The sequence below is a fragment of the Macaca nemestrina genome, chromosome 7 (assembly GCF_043159975.1).
Source record: "Macaca nemestrina isolate mMacNem1 chromosome 7, mMacNem.hap1, whole genome shotgun sequence".
Lineage (NCBI taxonomy): Eukaryota > Metazoa > Chordata > Mammalia > Primates > Cercopithecidae > Macaca > Macaca nemestrina.
Genome location: NC_092131.1, coordinates 132,637,941 through 132,664,957, shown reverse-complemented (window position 1 = coordinate 132,664,957; position 27,017 = coordinate 132,637,941). Strand labels below are relative to the sequence as shown.

At 37.1% G+C, this 27,017-nt stretch overlaps 2 protein-coding genes across 2 annotated transcripts in view; both read left to right on the top strand.

Annotated features, from left to right (window-relative positions):
• The window catches only part of LOC105487892 (glucuronic acid epimerase), a 121,442-nt gene that overhangs the window by 9,681 nt on the left and 84,744 nt on the right, over positions 1-27,017 (top strand). The gene's annotated exons all lie outside the window — the stretch shown is intronic.
• Positions 12,657-27,017, top strand: part of LOC105487881 (histone-lysine N-methyltransferase SETMAR) — a 30,394-nt gene continuing 16,033 nt past the window's right edge. Inside the window, 1 exon segment of the mRNA XM_024794774.2 lies at positions 12,657-25,487. Coding sequence (XP_024650542.2) covers positions 25,482-25,487 — 6 coding nt within the window. The 5' untranslated portion in view covers positions 12,657-25,481.

Sequence of the window (27,017 nt, the reverse complement as noted above, 5' to 3'; positions counted from 1 at the left end):
GTTATTAGAAAAACATAAAAAAATTCAGAGACAGAAACAGTTGTCCCAGAGGCAGCCATTGTTAACAGTTTTTTATGTATACTTCTGAAAATATTATAGACTATGCGTGTATATGTATATGTGTATGAATATGTGTATATGTGTATAAATGTCTGTATATATAATATATTTGTGTGTGTGCATGCATGTGTGTAATGTGTGTGTATATATGCCAAAACATTAGATTAATTATGGAAACCATTCATTAAAATACTGTCTGGTTTGGATGTGTTATTGTGTACCATTTTGTGTACTAAAAATTAGAAAGTGTCTAGCTATGACTGGTATCTGGCAGCGGGGAAGGATAGCATTAGGAGATATACCTAATGTAAATGACGAGTTAATGGGTGCAGCACACCAACATGGCACATGTATACATATGTAACAAAGGAAGAAAAGCAGGGTCTGGCAAAGTATTTGGCAGTAATCTTCTATAAGACAAGTGGCCTTAGCTCTCCTTATTATTGGATCAGTTCTTTGACAATAGCACTTCTGTTTATAGTACTGATTGTGTAGTATTATTCCAAAGTGAAAAGCCAAGTTTTTGAAAATTAAACAGATGATACCTGAAAGAACTCTTTAGAAGTGTGAAAGCTATTTGGAGGTATTTAGGAGAACATTTAGGGGAAAGATACTTTATTCTTAAACATTTTAGGATTCATTTGCTTGACAGTTACAGTTTTTGCAGAATTTCTATGACTACTGTTTAACAGTGAAAATTTGAGTTTGAATAATTGCAAATAAAAGTTTTCATTTACTTAAACTTTTATTTACCTAATTTAAAAACCAATCAGCCTCAATATAAACATATTTAAAAAATATTTTAAGACATTTTTCATGATAATATATATTAGTAATTTATCTCATACATAAAAGATATTTCTGAGCTTGACTTGAATGTCACTGTTAAATGGTTTGAGCAACAAGAGTCAGAAATTTTAATTGGATTCTGCAGGATTTTAATGGTTTAGGGAAAAGGTATTTGCTTTTGGGATAGATTCTTTTTTTTTTGAGACGGAGTCTTACACTGTCACCCGGGCTGGAGTGCAATGGCATGATCTCAGCTCACTGCAACCTCGGCCTCCCGGGTTCAAGCAGTTCTCTTGCCTCAGCCTCCCGAGTAGCTGGGATTACAGGCACCTGCCACCATGCCCGGCCAATTTTTTGTATTTTTAATAGAGATGGGGTTTCACTATGTTGGCCTGGCTGGTCTCAAACTCCTGACCTTGTGATCCACCCACTTTGGCCTTCCAAAGTGCTGGGATTACAGGCATGAGCCACCGTGCCCGGCCCTGGGATAAATTCTTTTTAAGGCCCTTATTTCAAAAACTAAAATTTGGGGATGACTATTATTTACTGAATACTAACTCATTGATGTAGTCCAGGATAAGTGAGGGGTATTATAAGAGTTCCTGTTTACTGGAATTCATGTATCCTACTAAGGATAGATTATAAAGCTGTAAGGGCCACTGAAAGAATTTACACCTAATTGTGATTAATAATATTTGGGGAATTTGAAGAAAGAATTTGTCAGAGGGAAGAGATCATCTTGATTTTTAAAAAATGTTCAAAAATTTTTAAAAATTTTGAAGTATATCTTTATAGGAGAATTGCAAAGATAGTACAGAGGATTTCCATGTGCCATATAACCTTCACTCAGCTTTCTCTAATGTTCACATCTTATATAATCATGTTATATTAACAAAACTAAGAAATTCATACTGATTTTTTAAAAGGGAATTCAATTAACCTATTTTTTTTGAAGACCTACTATGTATAAGAGAGTATTTTGGCTGCTGAAGTATGTACAATATGGGAAAAGGAGTAAAGGTTACAGATAATAGCAATAGACTGATGAGCTTGGTGTCATTCCTTGAACAAATTCTTAAACAGATTATCGAACACATGTGTTGTTGGTACTTACAAAAGAAGGCACTGATCACTAGGAACCAGCATGGGTTCACAAGAACAAGTAATGACACCTAGCTTCACTTCCTTTCTTTTTTTTTTTTTTTTTTTTTTTTTTTTGAGACGGAGTCTCGCTCTGCCGCCCAGGCTGGAGTGCAGTGGCCGGATCTCAGCTCACTGCAAGCTCCGCCTCCCGGGTTCACGCCATTCTCCTGCCTCAGCCTCCCGAGTAGTTGGGACTACAGGCGCCCGCCACCTCGCCCGGCTAGTTTTTTGTATTTTTTAGTAGAGACGGGGTTTCACCGTGTTAGCCAGGATGGTCTCGATCTCCTGACCTCGTGATCCGCCCGTCTCGGCCTCCCAAAGTGCTGGGATTACAGGCTTGAGCCACCGCGCCCGGCCCACTTCCTTTCTTATAGGATAAGTGAACTATACCTGTAAGTAGGTATAACAGAAGATACTCTGGCCGTAGTATATGTAAAATTATCACTATATTTATTGCATTTTAAATTACGTGCTGGGCACTGGATTAAATGCTTTTACATAGGTTGCCTCATTGAGTTATTGTTTTACAGATGAGGAAAGGGACCCTAAAGGTTATACATATAGCATTTGACATCCTCTTATGATATCTTTTTAGACTAAATAGAAAATGTGGTCTGAAGAGTTACATAGGTAGGTGGATTAGTAATTGCTTAAATGGCCATATCCAGAGCTTGATGATTACTGGGCTCATGTTAAAATTAAACTACAGTACATTCTTAGTGGTGTGCTTCAAGAAGCTATCATGTCCTATGTAAGATTTTTATCAGTTACTCTCAAAATTGTAAGAGAATGCTGGTATATGCACAGAATCAGGATCTTCACTCACTCTTACTGCCTTATTTCTAATAGTTAAAATGACAGACTGTATTAAGAAAATATTTGTTGTGAAATGTGTTGTAAGATTTTATATTTGACGTGTAAGTATTTGATAAAGACAGGCCTATAATTGAATTTTTTTTTCAGAAGTCTGCACAAATACAAGATGGGAATCTTGGAGGGCTAACAGCAGTAGGTGTGTGTTTAAGTAGAGGTGTGTGCCTGGGTGTGTCTCCTTATTTGTCTGCAGTTGGTGAGTCAGTGGTTTATTATAACTATCCCAAAAGCTAACACCTGCTTAAGCTACACTATTTTGAAGCATATTGTCCAAAACAGTTGATTTTTATTTTGTACTCTGCATCTAGCTTAGTTCTGTTCTGTTTGCCACATTTTAAGGTAGGCATTGATAAACAATGTAGTGAGAGGAGAGTAATCAGAGTGAAGCAGTCTTGAAACAGATAGTTGCAAAGTAATTGAAACATTGAGGTTGTTTAGCATGGAAGAAAGAAGACTTGAGGTATATGATAATACTTTTTAGATTGGGTAACTGGATGATATTTAATGTTCTTCCTGACTCAAATCTGGGATTCTGTGAAACATGAAGGGATGGCACATGGAAGAAGGATTAAGCATATCTTTTGCGTTGCAGTCTGAAGGATGGACCTAGAACAGTGAACGAAAGTTAGAGGAAGGAAAATATTGGTTCATAATGAAGAAGCCTTTTTATTTTTTTAAGAGATGGAGTCTTGCTGTGTTGCCCAGGCTGAAGACAATTTGAACGGAGTAAACACTGAGCCACTAAAGCATAGCTTGAGTAGGGTTTAATCAAGCTATCCTCTAAGGACTTTTCCAATTTTAAAAATTTAAAAAATTTTCTTCATTGGTTGTAATTCCAGTTGGCAGAACATTTTCTTGGGCACTTACTCACACTTATTCATAATACTTATAGCTTCATATAGTATCAGATTCTATTAGGGAAAATGATACCTTCCTGATAATCAAAATCTGAAATTAGAATATGAAATAATTTAACTAGATTTTTTATTTTTTATTTTTTTGAGACAGGGTCTCACTCTGTCACCCAGGCTGGCATGCAGTGGTGTGATCTTGGCTCATTGCAACCTCTCCACGCTCAGCTAATTTTTGTTTTTTTTGTAGAGATGGGGCTTTGCCATGTTGCCCAGGCTGGTCTTCAGTTCCTGAGTTCAAAGTGATCCGCCCGCCTTGGCCTCCCAAAGTGATGGGATTATAGGCGTGAGCCACCATACCTGGCCTTAGATGATTTTTAAAAAGTTTGTTCACAATTCCAAAGGAAACAAGATGTTAGTCTTGTTTTAGAAATATCACAGACTAATTGAAGTTGCTTTTAAAGATGATGGCATAAGTATCATTAAATTCAAATGCTTGTGGTTTCTCTTCTGCATATCTAAAAAAAAAGTTGATGTCAAAAACTGAAACCACTCATGCCTATAATCCCAGCACTTTGGGAGGCCAAGGTGGGCAGAGCACCTGAGGTCAGGAGTTTGAGACCAGCCTGGCCTTTATGGTGAAACCCTGTCACTTCTGAAAATACAAAAATTAGCTGGGCATGGTGGTGGGTGCCTGTAATCCCAGCTACTTGGGAGGCTGAAGCAGCAGAATCACTTGAGCCCAGGAGGTGGAGGTTGCAGTGAGCTGAGATCGCACCAGTGCACTCCGGCCTGGGCGACAAGAGTGAAACTATGTCTCAAACAAACAAACAAAACAAACAAACAAACAACCCAAAGGTTATTAACTTCTAAATGATTCAGTTGTTTAAATCTAAAATGGAACAATAAGCCATTTTATTCACTGTCATCCTTTACACAAATCAAGAGCTTTTTTGGGCCTTCATGACCTTCATATTTTTTTATCCTGAGAATACTGGTTTTCTTTAAGCCCATCTAAAGTCTGATTTTCAGGACATCCCCCAATCCATTTTTTTAAAAGTCATCTTAGGTTCCTCTATCGAACACTGATATTTTTCTTTCTTTTCTAACAGTCTGGTAATCTATTAGTACTATATCATATACTGTTACTAATTGCTTTATAATATGTAAGGGTTTTTTTTTTTTTTTTTTTTTTTTAATTAACAGGATTATAAGCCCCTTGAAGACTCTTTTACTGGGACTTGAAAACTACTTAATGAAATTAAAAGTTAGAGACTCAGTGGTTGAATTTTAGCTGATGTTGAAACACTTAATAGCATAAGAAAAAGCCTATGCAGAATTTCCATGTTTAGTTTCTACTTTTTTAATAATATGATCATTCGTCTTCATCTGATGTATTATAAAATTTACAAATAATAGTAATATACTCACTTTAAAACTGAAAAATAAAAAGATTTTCCCATCATCCTTACATTCTTAATACCATCATCTCCTAAATTTTGGAGTCTCCCTTTTGTTGTTTTTCAGTGCATTTGCCAGTGTCTTTGTCATTAGCCTTCAGAAGTGTCAAATAATTTTAAAATGTGTATTTCAAAGTGAAACTTCTCATTAGAAATAAAAATCAGGAGATATATTCTAGTAAATGTACTTACTGTACCTCAGTAGTGTACTTTTTACTTTGTTACATTCATATGAACACCAAAAAGTTTAATGAATAAAATAGAATATATTTTAACATGTTTAAGAAGTATGTCTGTGACAACATCTAATTGAGCTGTTGATAAAATTAGTTTATAGTCATCAGCTTCGTTTTCTATGTTCTTCATTCCCCATACAAAATACTTGTCATACCCAGTGGGTGTTCCAGACTTAGCATGTTTTAAAATCAAGGTGGCGTTGTCATATTTTGTTTTGATTGGCTTTTGCTCAGGGGAAGTTTGGGTCCATATCAGAGATCTGTTTGCCTTCTTCACTGAAGCTAATGACTTCCTGTTATATGATAGGCTTTCACTGCTTCTTCATGTGGGGGCATCTCTGCAATGTAAATTGCTATTTTCTAGTTATTATTTTACTTAAATTAAAACAAATAAAGTTTCTGAAGACACTCAGGAAATGTGTGAATTTACCGAGTATAAAGCCTTAGAACCCTTAAGTAGAAAAACATCAAATCACAACTAGGGAGGTGAGTATACTGGCTGGCAAATCTTACACTGTACTTCATCATATAACACTACTCATGTACTCATTTTTAGAAGCTACATGTGCATTATATACTAATGCTGTATCTCTCAAATAATTGAAATAATGAAAAATTGATAATTCAGAGCCACTTTTTATTTGGCATGGGATGTGATTGTATTTGCATTACCACATATTAAAACCTAAAGGGATTTAAATTTTGTGGTCTAGTAGTTTTCAGTGGAACCTTGTTTTTTTTTTTTTTTGAGACAGGGCTCATTCTGTTGCTCAAGCTAGAGTGCAGTGGTGTGATCTCGGCTCACTGCAGCCTCCACCTCCCGGATTGAAGCGATTCTCCTGCTTCAGCCTCCCAAGTAGCTGGGACTGCAGGTGGGCAATACCATATCTGCTTAATTTTTTTATTTTTAGTAGAGACAGGGTTTTGCCATGTTGGCCAGGCCGGTCTCAAACTCCTGACCTCAGGTGATCTGCCCACCTCAGCCATACAAACTATTGCGATTACAGGAGTGCGTGAGCCACCACCCCGGCCCATTTTTTTTCCCCCAAACATCTATATGGCACTGCAATATAGAATACAAATAAAAAATAACATTTTTGTATAACTTTAAGTACACATTTACAACATTAACTTAGCATAAAGCGGATTGGCTCTTAAATTGTCTTATCTTCAGGATAGGCTCTTAAATTGTCTTATCTTCACGACATTCTATTGCCACTTTATTCCTAGTATTTAACAGTGCCTCGTACATAGCAGATTCCAAATGTATCTTAGTGAAATAAATGAATGAATGACTTAGGCCATTTTGATGTACTCAATAATTTGAAATTGAATAACTGATGATGATTGTAGTTTCTCAATCTCTGCATTAAATTTCTATTTTGTTTTTATTGTACACTGTCCACCACAACTGGAAGAGTTGTTGTAGTTGGTTCTTGAGACGAATCAGGACACTCTCAAATAAACTGTGACTTTGAAAAAAGAAGTGGATAATGTTTCAAAGCTGAATTAGTAACATTTCACATTTGCATTCTTTTTTTTGAGACAGAGTCTCACTCTATCACTGAGGCTGGAGTGCTATGGTGCAATCTCGGCTCACCGCAACCTTCGCCTCCTGGGTTCAAGCGATTCTTGTGCCTCAGCCTCCCGAGTAGCTGGGACTATAGGCATGTGCCACCATGCCCAGCTAATTTTTGTGTTTTAGTAGAGACGGGGTTTCACCACACCTAGCTAATTTTTGTATTTTTAGTAGAGACAGGGTTTTGTCATGTTACTAGGTTGGTCTTGAATTCCTGACCTCAGGTGATCCACCTGCCTTGGTCTCCCAAAGTGCTGAGATTACTGGCGTAAGCCACTGCGCCCAGCCTTCTTTGTGTTCTCTATGATAAACATAAAATAAGTCAAACAGGAGACATCACTATTTCTTGATAATTTCTAAAACAATAGTACGATATGTTATGAGTCCCTTTGTCTAACAGCTTCACTGAGGTATAATTGGCATATAGTGAATTACACAATTTAGTAAGTTTTGATATATTTGAAATCATTACCACATTCAAGATAGTGACCATACCCATCATCTCCAGAAGTTTCTTCATGCCCCTTTATTATCTTTCCTTCATGCCCCTCCACACTCCACCATCTCAAAGTAACCATTGATCTACTTAATGTAACTACAGATTGATTGTTTTATATTTTCTAGAGTTTTATATAAATGGAATTACACAGTATGTACTTTTCTTTATGGTCTGGCTTCTTTCACTCAATGTAATTATTTTGAGATTCTTCTCTGTTGTTGCATGTATAAATAATTCTTTCATTTTTTTGTAGTAATATTCCATTATATGGATATGCCAGAATTTATCATTCATTTGCTGATGAACATTTGGGTTATTTACAGTTTTATTTACAAATAAAGCTGTTGTATTAGTGTACGAATCTTTATATGGACATATATTTTCATTTCTTTTGGTTAAATACTTAGGATGACTAGGTCACAGGGTAGGTATCAGTTTTACCTTTTTTTGGGAATAACATGTTTATCATAAAGGGCTAATTTTCTTAATACACAAAGAGGTCTTGTAACTTGGTAAGAGTAAGACCAAAAATCCAACAAAAATATGGGCAGAGGACAAAACCAGGTAGCTAATATCAAAAGATATACAAATGGCTTTAAGCGTAAGAAAATATTTTTGGGAAGCTGAACAAAAAATATATTGTTTAAAATGTAAACCTCTAGAGTCAGTCTGCTTGGGTTTGTATGTTCTGTAACAATCAATGTAATCAAGTTCCCTAACCTTCTTGTGTTTCAGTTTTCTCATCAGTAAAATGTGGATAATAATAGCAATATTATCTACCTCAAGGGACTGTTACAAGTATTAGATAAGTTAATATATGTGAAGTTCTCAGAACAATATCTGACACACAGTAAGTGCTCTATGAAAGTTTATTTTTATTATTATTCAAATGCAAATTTAAACGAGAACATTTTTTGATTATCAGATTGACAAGGATTAAAAAGCTCAATAATACACAACAGTGGCAAAGACATCTGGAATCACTGTCATATACTATAGGCAGGAACACAAATTGTGCAGTTTCTTTGGAGGACAAGTTGACTGTACATCTTAAAATGATAAATGTTCATACTTTTTCATTCAATTTTAAATACTTTATCTTTGCTTTTCACAGTATTAATTATATTGTCAAAAAACCTAAATGACTCTTAGTAGCGGTCTGGTTAAATAAATGATATAGCCACACAGTGGGATGTCATATAGCCATAAAAAAAGAAAAAAGGAGCACTTCTCCATAAGCTCATCTCTAAGACACATTGGGTTAAAAAAAAAAAAGTTGCAGAGCAGTGTTTATAGTATGTCGCTTATATTGCTGTAAATAAGTTGTGTATGTGTTGGTGTAAATACACATGCATATGCACATATTAATAAACACATTTTGCTTCAAAATGCTTAGACTTTTCTAGAAGGATACACAAGAAAGGGAATAGTAGTTGCTTCTGAAGAGGGACTAAAAAAAGGGATTAGGAGATTGGAAATCAGATCTCAGTATGACTGTGGTTGGGTTTGGTTGTGTACACTTTTATACTGCTTGAGTATTTCTTGTCAAGAGAATATTACATTAAAAAAATTTGTAGTATGTAATTATAGATTCACGGGAAGTTGAAAGATTCGTGCAGAGAGGTACCATATACCCTTCATCCAATTTCAAACACTGCTGATAATATCTTATATAACCCTAGTGCACTATCAAAACCATGAAATTGATGTTGGTACAATCCACAGAGTTTATTCAGATTTCACCAGTTTTACAGGTACTCATTGTATGTGTGTAATTGTTTGCATTTTTATCATGTGTAGTTTTGACCACCACAATCAAGATACAGAACTGTTTCATCACAACAGAAATCCCTGTGTAGTCATATCTCTCATCCTAACCACTGACAACCTAACTTCTGGCCTGAAAGAGCATATAGTCTTTTTTTTTTTTTTTTTTTTATTATACTTTAAGTTCTAGGGTACATGTGCACACTGTGCAGGTTTGTTATATATGTATACATGTGCCATGTTGGTGTGCTGCACCCATTAACTCGTCATTTACATTAGGTATATCTCCTAATGCTATCCTTCCCCGCTGCCCCCTCCCCACAATAGGACCCGGTGTGTGATGTTCCCCTTCCTGTGTCCAAGTGATCTCATTATTCAGTTCTCACCTATGAGTGAGAACATGCGGTGTTTGGTTTTCTGTTCTTGCGATAGTTTGCTGAGAATGATGGTTTCCAGCTGCATCCGTGTCCCTACAAAGGACATGAACTCATCCTTTTTTATGGCTGCATAGTATTCCATGGTGTAATATGTACCACATTTTCTTAATCCAGTCTATCACTGATGGACATTTGAGTTGATTCCAAGTCTTTGCTATTGTGAATAGTGAATACGTGTGCATATGTCTTTATAGCAGCATGACTTATAATCCTTTGGGTATATACCCAGTAATGGGATGGCTAGGTCAAATGGTATTTCTAGTTCTAGATCCTTGAGGAATCGCCACACTGTTTTCCACAATGGTTTAACTAGTTTACAGTCCCACCAACAGTGTAAAAGTGTTCCTATTTCTCCACATCCTCTCCAGCACCTGTTGTTTCCTGATTTTTTAATGATTGCTATTTTAACTGGTGTGCGATGGTATCTCATTGTGGTTTGGATTTGCATTTCTCTGATGGCGAGTGATGATGAGCATTTTTTCATGTGTCTGTTGGCTGTATGAATGTCTTCTTTTGAAAAGTGTCTGTTCATATCCTTTGTCCACTTTTTGATGGGGTGGTTTGTTTTTTTCTTGTAAATTTGATTGAGTTCTTTGTAGATTCTGGATATTAGCCCTTTGTCAGATGAGTAGATTGCAAAAATTTTCTCCCATTCTGTAGGTTGCCTGTTCACTCTGATGGTAGTTTTTTTTGCTGTGCAGAAGCTCTTTAGTTTAATTAGATCCCATTTGTCAATTTTGGCTTTTGTTGCCATTGCTTTTGGTGTTTTAGACATGAAGTCCTTGCCCATGCCTATGTCCTGAATGGTATTACCTAGGTTTTCTTCTGGGGTTTTTATGGTTTTAGGTCTAACATTTAATTCTCTAATCCATCTTGAATTAATTTTCATATAAGGAGTAAGGAAAGGATCCAGTTTCAGCTTTCTACTTATGGCTAACCAATTTTCCCAGCCCCATTTATTAAATAGGGAATCCTTTCCCCATTTCTTGTTTTTGTCAGGTTTGTCAAAGATCAGATGGCTGTAGATGTGTGGTATTATTTCTGAGGGCTCTGTTCTGTTCCATTGGTCTATATCTCTGTTTTGGTACCAGTACCATGCTGTTTTGGTTACTGTACCCTTGTAGTATAGTTTGAAGTCAGGTAGCGTGATGCCTCAAGCTTTGTTCTTTTGGCTTAGGATTGTCTTGGTAATGGGGGATCTTTTTTGGTTCCATATGAACTTTAAAGCAGTTTTTTCCAATTCTGTGAAGAAAGTCATTGGTAGCTTAATGAGGATGGCATTGAATCTATCAATTACCTTGGGCAGTATGGCCATTTTCACAATATTGATTCTTCCTGTCCATGAGCATGGTATGTTCTTCCATTTGTTTGTGTTCTCGTTTATTTCACTGAGCAGTGATTTGTAGTTCTCCTTGAAGAGGTCCTTTACATCCCTTGTAAGTTGGATTCCTAGGTATTTTTATTCTCTTTGAAGCTATTGTGAATGGGAGTTCATTCATGATTTGGCTCTCTGTCTGTTACTGGTGTATAAGAATGCTTGTGATTTTTGCACATTGATTTTATATCCTGAGACTTTGCTGAAGTTGCTTATTAGCTTAAGGAGATTTGGGGCTGAGACAGTGGGGTTTTCTAAATATATAATCATGTCATCTGCAAACAGGGACAATTTGACTTCTTTTCCTAACTGAATACCCTTTATTTCTTTCTTTTGCCTGACTGCCCTAGCCAGAACTTCCAACACTATGTTGAATAGGAGTGGTGAGAGAGGGCATTCCTATCTTGTGCCAGTTTTCAAAGGGAATGCTTCCAGTTTTTGCCCATTCAGTATGATATTGGCTGTGGGTTTGTCATAAATAGCTTTTATTATTTTGAGATACGTTCCATCAATACCGAATTTATTGAGAGTTTTTAGCATGAAGGGCTGTTGAATTTTGTCAGAGGCCTTTTCTGCATCTATTGAGATAATCGTGTGGTTTTTGTTTATATGCTGGATTACGTTTATTGATTTGCGTATGTTGAACCAACCTTGCATCCCAGGGATGAAGCCCACTTGATCATGGTGGATAAGCTTTTTGATGTGCTGCTGGATTCGGTTTGCCAGTATTTTATTGAGGATTTTTGCATTGATGTTCATCAGGGATATTGATCTAAAATTCTCTTTTTTTGTTGTGTCTCTGTCAGGCTTTGGTATCAGGATGATGTTGGCCTCGTAAAATGAGTTAGGGAGGATTCCCTCTTTTTCCATTGATTGGAATAGTTTCAGAAGGAATGATACCAATTCCTCCTTGTACCTCTGGTAGAATTCAGCTGTGAATCCATCTGGTCCTGGACTTCTTTTGGTTGGTAGGTTATTAATTATTGCCTCAATTTCAGAGCCTACTATTGGTCTATTCAGGGATTCAACTTCTTCCTGGTTTAGTCTTGGGAGAGTGTAAGTGTCCAGGAAATTATCCATTTCTTCTAGGTTTTCTAGTTTATTTGCGTAGAGGTGTGTATAGTATTCTCTGATGGTAGTTTGTATTTCTGTGGGGTCGGTGGTGATATCCCCTTTATCATTTTTTATTGCATCTATTTGATTCTTCTCTCTTTCCTTCTTTGTTAGAATTGCTAGCAGTCTATCAATTTTGTTGATTTTTTCAAAAAACCAGCTCCTGGATTCATTGATTTTTTGGAGGGTTTTTTGTGTCTCTATCTCCTTCAGTTCTGCTCTGATCTTAGTTATTTCTTGCCTTCTGCTAGCTTTTGAATGTGTTTGCTCTTGCTTCTCTAGTTCTTTGAATTGTGATGTTAGGGTGTCAATTTTAGATCTTTCCTGCTTTCTCTTGTGGGCATTTAGTGCTATAAATTTCCCTCTACACACTGCTTTAAATGTGTCCCAGAGAATCTGGTATGTTGTATCTTTATTCTCATTGGTTTCAAAGAACATCTTTATTTCTGCCTTCATTTCGTTAGGTACCCAGTAGTCATTCAGGAGCAGGTTGTTCAGTTTCCATGTAGTTGAGCGGTTTTGATTGGGTTTCTTAGTCCTGAGTTCTAGTTTGATTGCACTGTGGTCTGAGAGACAGTTTGTTATAATTTCTGTTCTTTTACATTTGCTGAGGAGTGCTTTACTTCCAACTATGTGGTCAATTTTGGAATAAGTGCAATGTGGTGCTGAGAAGAATGTATATTCTGTTGATTTGGGGTGGAGAGTTCTGTAGATGTCTATTAGGTCCACTTGGTGCAAAGTTGAGTTCAATTCCTGGATATCCTTGTTAACTTTCTGTCTCATTGATCTGTCTAATGTTGACAGTGGGGTGTTAAATTCTCCCATTATTATTGTATGGGAGTCTAAGTCTCTTTGTAAGTCTCTAAGGACTTGCTTTATGAATCTGGGTGCTCCTGTATTGGGTGCATATATATTTAGGATAGTTAGCTCTTCCTGTTGAATTGATCCCTTTGCCTCAAAATAAAGGGATGGAGGAAGATCTACCAAGCAAATGGAAAACAAAAAAAAAAGCAGAGGTTGCAATCCTAGTCTCTGATAAAACAGACTTTAAACCATCAAAGATCAAAAGAGACAAAGAAGGCCGTTACGTAATGGTAAAGAGCATATAGTCTTATAGGGGACATAATAGAGATATACCAACAATTCAGTACAAAGAACAAAAACAAGTGGCTGTGTGCAGTGGCTCACTCCTGCAATCCCAGAGCTTCAGGAAGCCAAGGTGGGCAGATCACTTAAGAGGTCAGGAGTTCAAGACCAGCCTGGCTAACATGGCGAAACCCTGTCTCTACTAAAAATACAAAAATTAGCTGGGCGTGGTGGTGCATGCCTGTAGTCCCAGCTACTCAGGAGACTAAGACACAAGAATTGCTTGAGCCCGGGAGGTGGAGGTTGCAGTGAGCCGAGAATGCGCCACTGCACTCCAGCCTGGGCGACAGAGTGAGACTCTGTCTGAAAAACCAAAACCATAATGAGTGCCAAAAGAATGTATTTATTGCTTTGAGAGTTATGAGTGATCCGATATTTTAAAAAGGATCAGAAAAATCTTAATGGAAAGAATTAGTATAGTTATAAGGAGAACTGGCTATAGTTCTGACCCTGCATTAAACGCCACTAACTAACTAGATGTATAAAATAAGAAAGTTGAGAGAAAGATTTTTTAGTGGTCCTTTTTAGTATAGTCTTAATACTGTGGATAATTTGGCATCATCCTTGAAGGAGGGCTGTGATTTTATTCATTTATCAAATGTTTGACTATTTTATGCCAGACACTGCTCTAGGCTCTGTAAATACCTCAGTGAACAAAACAGACAAAAATCCCTACCCTGATAAGACATACGTTTTAGATGAGACAATTAAAAAGCAAGTAAGTTTACAGCATGTTAGAAGGTAAGTAGTAAAGAGGAAAAATAAACCAGAGAAAGGGGAATAAAGTATGGAAGGAGTTACTCTTCTCTAAGGGATGGCCAGGAAAATTCACTGATAAGGTGACTTTTAAATAACATGAAGCTAGTCAGTGTAGGAGATCTGCACACAAATACAAATCATTCTAGGCCCAGGGAATAGCAAATGCCAAGTTCCTGAGGTTGGAGCATACCTGCGGTATCTACATTTGAAGAAGCTTGTCATTGGAGTTGAGTAAAGGACTGGGTAATGGAGGATGAAGTCAGAAAGGTAACGGTGGCAGTGGTGATGGGCTGGTCGTGGTGCCAGGTCAAGCAGGGTCTTATAGACCATTTTAAGGACTTCAGCTTTTAGACTAAGTGATATGTGATACAGAAAGACATTGGATGAGTTGGAACAGAATAGTGACATGATTGGACTTTTGAAGAATCAGTCTGGCAACTGTTGAGAGTAGGCTGAAGGAGAACAAGGGCAGAAGCAGTGAAACCACCTAGGAGACTGTTGCAGTAATTCAGGTGATAGATGATGACTTGGACCAAAATGGTAGTAGTGGAGGTGGTGAGTAATTGACATGTTGAGGTCAACAGGATTTGGGGGACCAGGAAACAGGGAGAGAAAAAAGAGGGAGGCACGGTTAAGGGTGATACAGAGTTTGTGGCCTGAGCACCTAGAAGACTAGTTACCCATTTGCTGTGATGGGTGAAACTATGATGGAAGAGTTTGGAGGAGAGAAGTTGGATCTCGGACAAAGTAAATTTAAGATATATCTTAGGTATTCTAAGTGAGATGACTGCTAACTATCTGAGTGTAGAGTTCAAAGGAAAGGAATGGGCAAGAGATTTAAGTTTGGGAATTATGTATAGATACTATTTAAAGAAATAAGATCAGATGATTTCACTAAGGGAGTAAGCATAAATAGGCAAAGGTTCAGGACTGAGATTTGGGGCACTACAACATTTAAAGGTTGGGAAACGAGGAACCAGCAAAGGAAACTTAGAAGGATAAATCACTGAGGCAAGAGAAAAAACAGGAGAGCATGGAATCTTGGAAGCCAATGAAGAAAGTGTTTCGAGAGGAGGGAGTAATGAACCTCTGTCGAATGCTGCTCGTAGTTCCAGTAAGAGGAGAACTGGTAATTGAATTGGTCATTCTAGTTTGCAATGTGGAATTCTTTAGTGATTCTGACAAGAGCAGGTTTGATAGAGTGGTGGGGAAATAGACTCATTGGAATGGATTCAAGAGAAAGGGAAGTGAGAAATTGGAGATGGGCAGAAAGAATCATTTTTCTGAGGAATTTTGCTGAAGAGGGAAGGAGAGAAATGCAACAGTAACTTAAGGGAGATGTTCAAAGAGATTTTTTGTTTTTTGTTTTTGTTTTGATGTGTTTGTAGGAGGCTGAGAAAAAAATGGAAAATTTGATGGGATGGGGAAAGAGGTAGTGGTGGTTAATGGAGATCTAGTGCATAAGTAAAAAGGTTGGGTTTTGTGTAGAGCAGAAATAATTCACACTAGTAATGAAAGAGGAATCAGAATATGTGGGCACAGATGTAGTTAGGTAGATGTGGTTGTGAGAGTTTGTAGAAGTTCTTTTCTTATTGCTTCTAGTATTTTATTAGTAAAATAGGACACAAGGTCATCAGGTAAAAGTGAGGATGAGAGGGAAGGTGATGGAAGATTGAGGAGCAAAAGGTATGAAATAGTTATGTAAAAGAGTGGCAGAATGAATGAATCAGGAAAATAAGGTATAATTGTCAGTCAGCATTAAGGAAACTCATTTGAGGCTCCTGGCCATGAATTAAAAGAGAAACCAATTTATCAGACATCATTTGTGTGTGTGTGTGTGTGTGTGTGTGTGTGTGAGACAGAGCGAGAGAGCGAGCATATGTCTATCCAGCCACGTGCAGCTGTGTAGGTATCAACATAGAATAGGCAGAAAATTGCGTTGTAACAACTTTAGCCAAGCAAGATTGACACAGTCAGAAGGAAGACAGGTAGTTAAGGGTGTATGCAAAGAAAGGGAGTGAGTAAATGATTGAATATGGATTTAATTTGGGTAAGAAGGGGATTGAGGACATGGGAAGGTAAAAGGAAGTGCAGAAGTTATCAGATTAGTGGACTGCAGGTCTGTTGGGTTGGCAGATTGTTGGAGTTAGGGTATTAGATGTAGTGAGCTGGTATCAGAGTGTGATGCTTAAAAAAGGTATTTTGAGGTTGGGTGCGGTGGCTTATGCCTGTAATCCTAGCACTTTGGGAGACTGAGGCAGGTGGATCACTTGAGGTCAGGAGTTTGAGACCAGCCTGGCCAACATGGTGAAACCCCATCTCTACCAAAAAATACAAAAGTTAGCCAGGTGTGGTGGTGCGTGCCTTTAGTCCAAGCTACTCAGGAGGCTGAGGTGGGAGGATCACTTGAGTCCAGTGAGCTGTGATTGCACCACTGCACTCCAGCCTGGGCAACAGAGTGAGACCCTGTCTCAGAACAAAACAAAACAAAAAAGTAGTGTTTTGGAAGGGTTGCATTTATTAAAATTGAGAAGTTTTAAGGTTTGACTATATGGGAATGAGTATAAAATAGGGTTGAGGGTAGGATCAGTGGAAGATCCTAGATTTACTGAAGGGCAGAACTTCCTTTCTGATAATAAGAAACTGACAAGCAAGGATTTGGAAAGGATTGTTTGTGTGGATGATGAGAATCTCAAGCATTACGACAATAATGATGGTGTAATGAGCAAGCAGCTAAAATGTTCAAGAAATAAAGTGGAGAGCTTGATAGATAACTGCAATAAAGAACGGTTACAGTCTGATGATGAGATTTCAGTTTGGATGTTTTTAGGGAAGAGTTAGGAGGAATTGTCTGGAATGGGCAACTAGGATTGATAAAGAATAGAAGCTTTTAATCTGAGGAATTGAGCCACCATTATCAGGCCTAGAGAGGCACTGAAATGAAATAATTACCTGTGGAAGCCACTCGCTATGTGGGCTCTAGACTGACACCAAGTAGCCATAAAATGCCATGGGCTAGACACTATAACTCATACCCTATAGTTCAACAATATATAGTCAATCACTAATCAATACTGTTTCTGTAAACCAGTGAGAATTCCTGTCAAACAATTGTGTATCAGTCTGCTCCTTGCCCCCTTTGCCTTTAAAAACCTGCTGGTAACAAAGGCTGAGTGGGGCACTCCCCAAGGCAACTTGGAAATGTGTCCTAGGCTGCAGGTCTCAACCTTGGCTCAAATAAATTCTGTATATTAACTTTACTTCAGTTTCTTCGTTTAGGTCAATAGGATCAAGAGAACCTACCTTCACCTCCATGCCCTGTGGTATGAGGAGTTGGGAGGGAAAACACATAACACTTGAGAGAGCTTCAGGGGAAACACTGCGCTGATAATGGAGAGCCAAGCTGTAGTTAGAGCAAGAATGACTTTAGTAGAACCAGTGAAGAACATCCCAAATGGAGGAAACACCATAAACAGAGGCACAAAAGGTGCACTGTTTGGTGTTGGAGAATAGCAAAAACTCTAGTGCAGTTTAGAACTTAAGGTTTATCCCAGTTTGATGACTTCGTAGTCACATCCCTTTTAGTATCACATAGAATTTATAGGCATTCTCTATATTTTAACATCCAGGAATTTTTCATAGGAATGAACATCAATCCCAAGATTGAAATCAGTAGGACATGGCTTAATACTGATCCTGAACCATTAATAATGATTTTTGTTACAGCTTCCCAAGCACTTCTTCAATTTAGTTGTAGCTCTGGGCATGCAATGTGGAATAATGACATCTCTCCTCCCTTATGAGCCCTACCTCCCACCAGGTCTTTCAGGAATACCCAAATCAGAGAAAAATACTAATTACAAAAAATAAGCATAGAGTTGTTCCATCTGTTTCCCAAAGTATTTCTAGAATTTTTTCACCTAGTTTATATTACTACATTTAAATTACTCGCTATTAGAATAACAGTGTTCTTAAAATATTTTTAGAAATCCAAGAGGCCATGTTGGTTCTTAAGCACCTTTTGTTGTCCATCAGCTAGATGTATTATATCACTAACATGTTTCAGTTCGGTGTCTTTCAACTTTAAGTATCAGAAAGCCCAATTCAAACAACCTTACACAATGAAGAGATTTATTAGCTTAACATAACTAGAAGTCCAGAGGAAAGGCAGTCTTTAGAATTAGTCAGTTAGTACCTTAATGAAGACACCAAAGATTTAGATCATTTCCGTTGTTACACTCTGCTGTCCACAGTGCTGGCTTTATTCCAGGGTGGGATTCTCAGATTCTCTTCATGCAGTGGTTACCAGGAAGGAACTATATCTTCTATAAAGAGGAAAAAGTCTGGCTTCTTCCTAACAGAAAGGACAACCTTAACCAGAGGCCACCAGCAAACCTCTTCTCCTATCTCATTGACATGATTCCTCCTCATATCTGAGTCAGTTTCTGGCAGTGAGGATAGATCAACCATTGAGCTAAAGTTAGTTCTCCCAGTTTTTGCCACTCAGAGTTGTGGCGTGGATATTGGAGAACACAGTCACAGTGTCTGCTTACAGTGTTTGCCTTGGTTGTGTTCTAATGCTCTGAGGTTCTTTATTCATTCTTATCTGTTATATTTTTATAGTGAGTTAAAATATGCTAGTCATACTTTATTGGTTTAATTGCCATGTTCAGAGCTTTCTGTCATAGAGTACAGCAATTATTAAACATTCCTTTCTAAAAAATGGGAAAATGTTGGAATAATGAAAAGATTGAAGATAGTTGGCAAATTTAAATCTGTACCTCCTTATAACCAATAGTTTTTAACCTCTTTCACCTCCAGTAATTGACTTAGCTATCATTTACATAGAAACTTGAGTAATTTGATTTGTATCTCCTTTCTTTCTGTCAAAAGTTGCCTGAAGCATTGTGGTAAAGTAGAAAGTGGACTGGGTTGTGATTAAGTTTCAAATTAATTCTAGCTTCACTGCTTTCCAGATATGTGTGATTATAGGCAGGTAATTTCATCTCAGACCTTCTGTTTTCTTCTCTGTAAACCTAGAGAGAACTACCTGTCTTCTTATCAAGTTGTTTTTATTGGACTTAGTATAGCGAAAACTCTCAAACCGTGTTTTTTTCTACTCCCACACCACCACAAAAATAATCATCAATACAGAAGAAGACTTCTGTGACCAAAGGTGTGGAGGTTTTTCTCTATACACCAAGCAGCGCACACCAGCTGGGTATCCTCCAGTTCAATTCTGACAGTATCTACCTGGAGAACTTAAGAACAGTGCCAACCCATCCTTCAGATATCAGTCACAAGTCCGGCCACCCCATCCTTCAGACGCCAGTTGTAAATCTGGGCCTCTGGAACTTCTGACCGACTGGCTTCAAGTTGGGTTCCTCTTTGGGCTCAATTAATTTGCTGGAGTGGTGCACAGAACTCAGGGAAATGCTTACTTAACCTTTACTGGTTTATTATAAAGGATATATGTAGAGGATACAGATGAAGCGATACATAGGGTGAAGTATGAGGGAAGGGGTGCGGAGCTTTCATGTCCTCCCTGGGCATGCTACCCCTTGGGAACCTCTACATGTTCAGCTCTCCAGAAGCTCTCTGAAGCAGTTTTCTTGGATTTTTAAAGGAGCCTCATGACATCAATATTCCTTCCTCCAGGGTATGAGGCAGGACCCTTTCGGGAGGGTCTTAAGACCTACTGTTAGAAAGGCTGGAAAGATTAGAGTCCTGCTATAGAGCCAGTAAAAGGAGAAGAGGAGAAGGTCAGAGGCCTGCCTCTGAGGCCTCACACCCTCAGCATTATAACAAAAGACAAACAAAGGCTATGGGGGTTAGGAGCCAGGAACCGTGAATGAAAACCAGTGTATATATATCATAATGCTGCAGAGTTAAATAAGCTAATATGAAAGAAATTTGATATAGAGTAGCAAACAATTTTAAATTGCCTGAATTATTATATTCTAATAGTAAAGAGTAGGCAGTTGAAGAGAGGAAACCTGAATAACACAGAAGATTCTGTTGCTAAAAAATAAGTAGTTGATCTTAGTTTCTGAGTATCTAAGGTATATCAGTAGAAGATAAGGATGTGTGCAGCTTTTTTGAAAGTACATGCTTAATGAATAGTTAGCTGCTAGTTAGTGTATCCAATGACTACTCAAGTATTCCCTATAATTTTTTACTTAAATTTTTGCCTCTTTTCTGACTAAAGCTGTTTTTAAAGGTCTCAACTAGGTATTGTAAGCCTTAGGGCTTCATGTAGCTTACAAGGTATGACAGACACATTTATTCCAATTATTGACTGTTTTCTCATATTCACTTTTTTTTTTTTCCTTTCTTGGAATATCATTCTTTTGAAGAACCCCAGGGTTTTACAGTGGGTGGAGTTTGGTTGTTATTACCAAAAGAAATAGCACATGTCATTGCTGAGAACCCTCAAGAGCAAGACTTCATATTTGGAGTAGAATGAAATTAAGATGACATTAAAGAATTTGACTTTTAAAAAACTAATATATCCATTCATGTCTTAGGTTAATGTTCATGGTGAATCTGAGTATGTTAATAAACTGCATTAGCTACAGTTTCTGTATCTCATTACTGTTAGTTTGAAACAGGGCATATATGCTTCTTAAATTGTTGTCATTCACCTTTTTATTTTGAGCTAGTCGCTATTATCTGTCATGTTAGACTTGGGGCCATAGCTTTTTCTAAATGAAAAGACTGATCTTACCATATTTTTTTCTTTTATATAAGAGATACTATTAATGTATATAAGCCTTGAAAGGAAAAGGATACTAATGTGTGTGGACTGTGTTACTATGTACAAGCATACCAGACATTTAACATTTGTATCATTTCATTCTCCCTTCAACCTGATGAGAGAGTAGCTTTGTCCCCATTTTATAAAAGGAAACATTGAAACATAGAGATTAAGTAAACAAAATTACTATAATGGAGAAATCCTGCTTTCTCCTTCCCTTTAACCCTCAGATACCTGCTTTCATTTAATTATACAACTCTTTGAAGAAGATGATGTTATTATCATTTTACAGATGAAGAAAAACATTAACATGAATGTACAATTTAAAGAATAAGAAAATGAAAATATATACTACATTATATAGGGAATATAAACCTATATAAAAGGTTTTTGTTTGGTTTTGTTTACATTGATTGATTCTCAAATGTTAAACCAACCTTGCTTTTTTTTCATATAAACACTACTTGGGGCCGGGCATGGTGGCTCACCTGCACAGTCTCAGCACTTCGGGAGGCCCAGGCGGGTGGATTGCTTGAAATCAGGAGTTCGAGACCAGCTTGGCCAACATGGTGAAACCCCGTCTCTACTAAAAATACGAAAAATTAGCCGGGCATGGTGGCACGCACCTGTAGTCCCAGCTACTCAGGAGGCTGAGGCAGGAGAATCGCTTGATACCAGAAGGCAGACATTGTAGTGATCAGAGATTGCCCCACTGCACTCCAGCCTGGGTGACAGAGTGAGACTCTGTCCCAAAAAACAAAACAAAACAAAATTAGCTGGACCTGGTGGCGCATGACTGTAGTCCTAGCTACTCAGGAGTCTGAGGCAGAGAATCACTTGAACTGTGGAGATGGAGGTTGCCAAGATGGCCACTGCACTCCAGCCTGGGTGACAGAGTGAGACTCCGTCTCAAAACAAAAACAAAAACAAAACAAAACAGAAAACCACAACTTGGTCATGAGGTATTGTACTTTTTACATATTGTTGGATTTGATTTATGTCATATTAAGTATTTCTGCGTCTATATTCATAGGACAATTGGTCTGTAGTTTTCTTATAATATCTTAGTTTGGTTTTGATACAGGGTCATGGTGGCCTTGTAGAATGACTTGAGAAGTGTTCTCTCTTCTTCAATTTTCTGGATAAGCCTTTTAGAATTAGTATTATTTCTTCCTTAAATGTTTTTTAGAATTGACCAGTGAAGTCAGTTGGACCTGAAAGTTTTCTTTGTGGGGTGATTTTTAACTGCAGTTTCAATTTCTTTAATATATGTAAGGTTATTCAGGTTACCTGTTTCTTCTTGAGTGAGCTTTATAATTTGTCTTTCATGGAATTTGCCTATTTCATCTAAGTTGTTAAATCTATTGACATCAAGTTGCTCATGACATTCTCTTACCCTTTTAATGTCTGTCTTTAATTTATCTCTCTCACTTGTGAAATTGGTAATTTATTTATTTCTCTCCACGTCCCTTCTCCGTTAGTCTGGCTAGTGATTTATCAATTTTATTGATCTCAGAGAGCCAGTGTTTGCTTTCATTGACTTAATAAAATTTTTAAAATAAACTTTAATTTTTAGAGCATTTTTCGGTTCACAGCAATATTGAGTAGAAAATACGGAGTTCTTATATCCCCCGCCACCAACCTTCCCCACTCCAACATTTCACCCCAGAAGTGGTGTATTTGTTACAATTGAACCTACACTGATGTATCATTATCACCCCAAGTCCACAGTTTACATTAGGGTTCACTCTTGATGTTGTACACTCTGTGGGTTTTGACTAAACCCCAATATGTGTAATGGCATATATCTACCATTACCATATTATCATACAAAATAGTTCCACTCTCCTAAAAATCCTCTGTGGTCCACCTGTTTATCCCTACCTCCCCGTTAACCCCTGGCAACCACTGATCTTTTCACTCTCTCCATAGTCTTTGCCTTTTCCAAAGTGTCATACAGTTGAAATCATACAGTATGTCACCTTTTCAGATTGGCTTCTTTCATGTAATAATATATACATTTAAGGTTCTTGTATGTCTTTTCATGCATGGCTTGATTGCTCATTTCTCTTTAGCGCTGAATCATATTCCATTGTCTGGATATGCCACGGTTTATTTATCCATTCACCTACTGAAGGACATATTGGTGGCTTCCAAGTTTGGGCAATTATGAATAAAGCTGCTATAAACATAAGGACATACGTTTTCAACTCATTTGGGTCACTACCAAGGAGCATGATTGCTGGATCATATGGTAAGAGTATATTTAGTTTTGTAAGAAACTGCCAAACTGTCTTCCAAAGTGGCTTTACCATTTTGCATTTTACTGATCTCAAAGAACCAGCTTTTGGTTTCATTGACTTTTTTCTGTTTCTTTTCTATTGTATGTGTATGTTTTTGATTTCCTGCTCATCTGTCTTTTCTTTCTTCTCCTTCTGCATACTTCCCTTCAGAAGAGGAGGACACACTTACTACTTAGGATTAGCTTGCTTTTCTCTTTCTAATTTTTTTTTAACTTTTATTTTACGTTCAGGGGTACATGTGCAGGTTTGTTATATAGGTAAACTTGTGTCATGGAGGTTTGTTGTACAGATTATTTTGTCACTCAGGTATTAAGCCTAGCACCCTTTAGTTATTTTCCTGATCCTCTCCCTCCTCCCACTCTCCACCCACCAATAGGCCCCAACTAATTTCCTAAAGTGAAAGCCTAGGTCATTGATTTGAGACCTTCTTTTCTAACATTTAGAAGTATATTGTTTAGTTTCCAGACGTTTGGAGATTTTTTTTAGATGTTTTTCTGATTTTAATTTCTAATATAATTTCATTGTGATCAGAGAATATACTTTGCATGCTTTGGAATCCTTGAAACTTACTGAGAATATTTTATGGCTCAGAATATAGTCTGTATTGGGGTGTTGTTCCATGTGTACTTGAAAAGATGTATATTCTGCTGTAATTTGGTGGTGTATTCTACAAATGTTAATTAGATCAAGTTGGTTGCTAGTGGTGTTCAAGTTTACTATGTCCTTACTAAGTTTTTGTCTACTAGTTCTGGCATTATTGAGAGATTTGTTGAAATCTCTGACAATAATTGTGAATTTGTCTGTTTGTGCTTGTAATTTTATCAGGTTTTGCTTTAGGCAATTTGAAGCTCTAGCTTAGGGTTTGTCTTCTTGATGAATTCAATCCTTTAATCATTATGAAATTATTCTTTTTATTCTTAGTAATAATCTACTGTAAGATATACTTTATCTGATATTAATATAGCTACTCTAGCTCTCCTTTGATTAGTGTTAGCCCAGTATATCTTTACAATCCTTTAACCTTTATGTGTTTTTATATTTAAAATGGGTTTCTTGTAGACAGCATATAGTTGGGTCTTCTTTTTAAACACAATCTGACAGTCTCTATCCCTTTTAATCAGGAGTTCAGACCATTTACTCTTAATATGATGACTGGTATGGTTAGACTTATGTCTACTGTTGTGCTCTTTGTTTTCTATTTGTCCCATCTATTCTTTGCATTTTTCTCTCTTTTCTTGCATTCTTTTGGATTGAGAACTTTTTAGTGTTCTATTTTACTTGCACTATTGTCTTAGGAACTTTGCCTCTTTTCTTTTTTAGTGGTTGTCCTAGGATTACATTCTATATCTTTAACTTACACAGTGTTCCTACACATTATACCTCTTCTATATTTTACTTCTATATTTGTTAAAAACCCCACAGTAGATTGTAATTATGGTTGTTTTAAACCATTTTATTTTAAAGATTTGTAAAAATAACAACTATCTTTTATAGTTATCCACATATTTACTCCACTGTACCTTACTTCTTTGTATAGTTCCATGTTTTTGTTTAGTATCATTTTTCTTCTGCAAAAAATCTTTCTCAACATTTTTTATTTGCAGTTCTACTGGTGACAGATTTTCTCAGTTTTTATGTGTCTGAAAAATTACATCAGCGTTTCAAAAAGATATTTTTACTGTGTACTGAATTGTAGTGTATCACCTCTGGTTTGGTGGTTGGTTAGGAGGACTCGGGACTCAGCATATAGTCAAACTCGTGGTTATGATGTATCACAGCAGAAGGATACAAAGCTAAATTAGCAAATGAGAAAGGTTCATGGGTGAAGTCTGGAGGAAACAAGGCACAAGCTTGCACGAATCTTCTCACAGTAGAATCATGCATGATACATTTAATTTCTCCAACAATGAATTGTGACAACACATGTGAATACAGTTGAACAGGAAGCTCATTAGAGACTCAGTGCCCAAGGTTTTTTTTGGAGCTGGTCAGGTAAGCATCCTCTGCCTAGCATGTAGCAAAATTCCAATTTCCAAGAAGGAAAGCAGATGTTCAGAATATTGTTTGCATAAATACTTCAGGCATAGTAAACCACCCTTATTAGTTAGGGAATGTCAGGAACCCTTTTGAAATTCAAGTTCTTAGACACCAGCCAAGGCCTAACCTTACAAGTAGGCCTTTCTAAGGATAGCACTCCTGAGCCTGCTGTGTTACCTTTTTCCTGCATACTAGGTTGCCTTGTTTTTTCCTTTCTATACTTTGTAGATTTTATTTTATTGTCTTCTGACTCATATAACTTCAAGGAGAAATCTGTGATGACTTATCTTTGCTCCAATGAAGGTAATGCACCTTTTTACCTCTGACTGCTTTAAATGTTTTTCTTTATCATTATTTTCAGCAATGTATGTGTGAATGTGTGTTTGTGTTTATCCTGCTAGGTATTGCTTGAACTTCTGGGAACTGTGGGTTTGTAGTTTTCAACAAAGTAGAAATTTCTATAGCTATTTTTTCCAATATTGCCTTACTCTTTTTGTTTTCATGCTTTCATTGTGGTTATCTTGATTGCTGACTTTGTTACAGAGGTCATTGCATCTTTATTTTTTGGAGGGTGTGTGTGTGTGTGTGTGTGTTTCTCTCTGTCTTCATTTTTGGATAGTTTTATTCCTATGTCTGCAATTTACTAATACTTTATTTTGTAGTGGCTAATCTGCTACAAATCTTACATAGTAATATTTTTATTTCAAGTATTGTGTTTTTTATATGTAGAAGTTTTATTTGATTCTTTTATGTTTCTTTGTCTCCTCATTGTGTTTAGGTTGTCTCTTATGCTGCTGAGGAAACATTTATTATAGCTATTTTAATGTTCTCATCTCTTAATTTCATCATCTCTTTCATTTCTGGTTCTGTTAATATTGTGACTGTTTTATTGCTTCTTGATAGGTCTAATAGTTTTCTATTGAATGCTCATTATTTTGAATTTTATGTTATTTGCTGGATTTGGTTGCATTATTTTAAAGGATATTGGTCTTTCTTTCTAGTGTGCCACTGTTACTTACAGGTAAGTTCGATCCTTTCCAGGCTTATCTTTATGCAGCTTTGGGGAGAATCTAGAGTAACCTTAAGGACTAATTTAACCTCACTTCTAATGCATGGTCCTTCTGGAGTCACTCATGGCTGCCCTGCTATTCAGCAAGATTTCACCATTTTGGGTAATACAAATTTTAACAATTCCTGGCCCTTTGTGAGCACTGACAGTTGTTTATCTTACAACTCCTGGTAATTTTCTATTTCTTAAGGTTGATTTTTTATTTTGCTCAGCCTCTACATGTGTAACTTGTGTTCAGCCAAAGATCCAGTAGGACTGCTGTGCATTTTTTGGGATCTCTTTCTGTGTTGATCTCTTCTCTCAGGCATCTGCCCACTCCCCCTCCCCCTGAATTCTAGCTGTTTTGGCCTCCCTGAACTCTGATATGTGTCTTTTCAATTCAACAATGTTGCTAGGTTCTTATGAGGTTACCTTTCCCTGTGCCATTGTTTGTAAATTACCTCCGGCAGAAGCTGAAGGGCCCTCTTATTATTGCCCTTTTAGGGCAACAGTCTGGTATCATAGACTTGTGCTGCCTTTGTTCAGTGCCAGCAAATAGTTTCCTCTATTTTGTCCAATTTCTAGTTGTTAGGGAGAAGAATATTTCCAGACCCTCTTTGTCCTTCATATTCAGAAGTGGAAATCGCCCTATAAACATTGCAGACTTTTCCATTTATACCATAAATGTTTCCCTTTTCTGAAGCAACTTTATCCTTGTAATGTGTGAAAATGTCAGTCCTCTACTTTTTTCTTATTATATTCAGAAGATAATAATGATGCATATG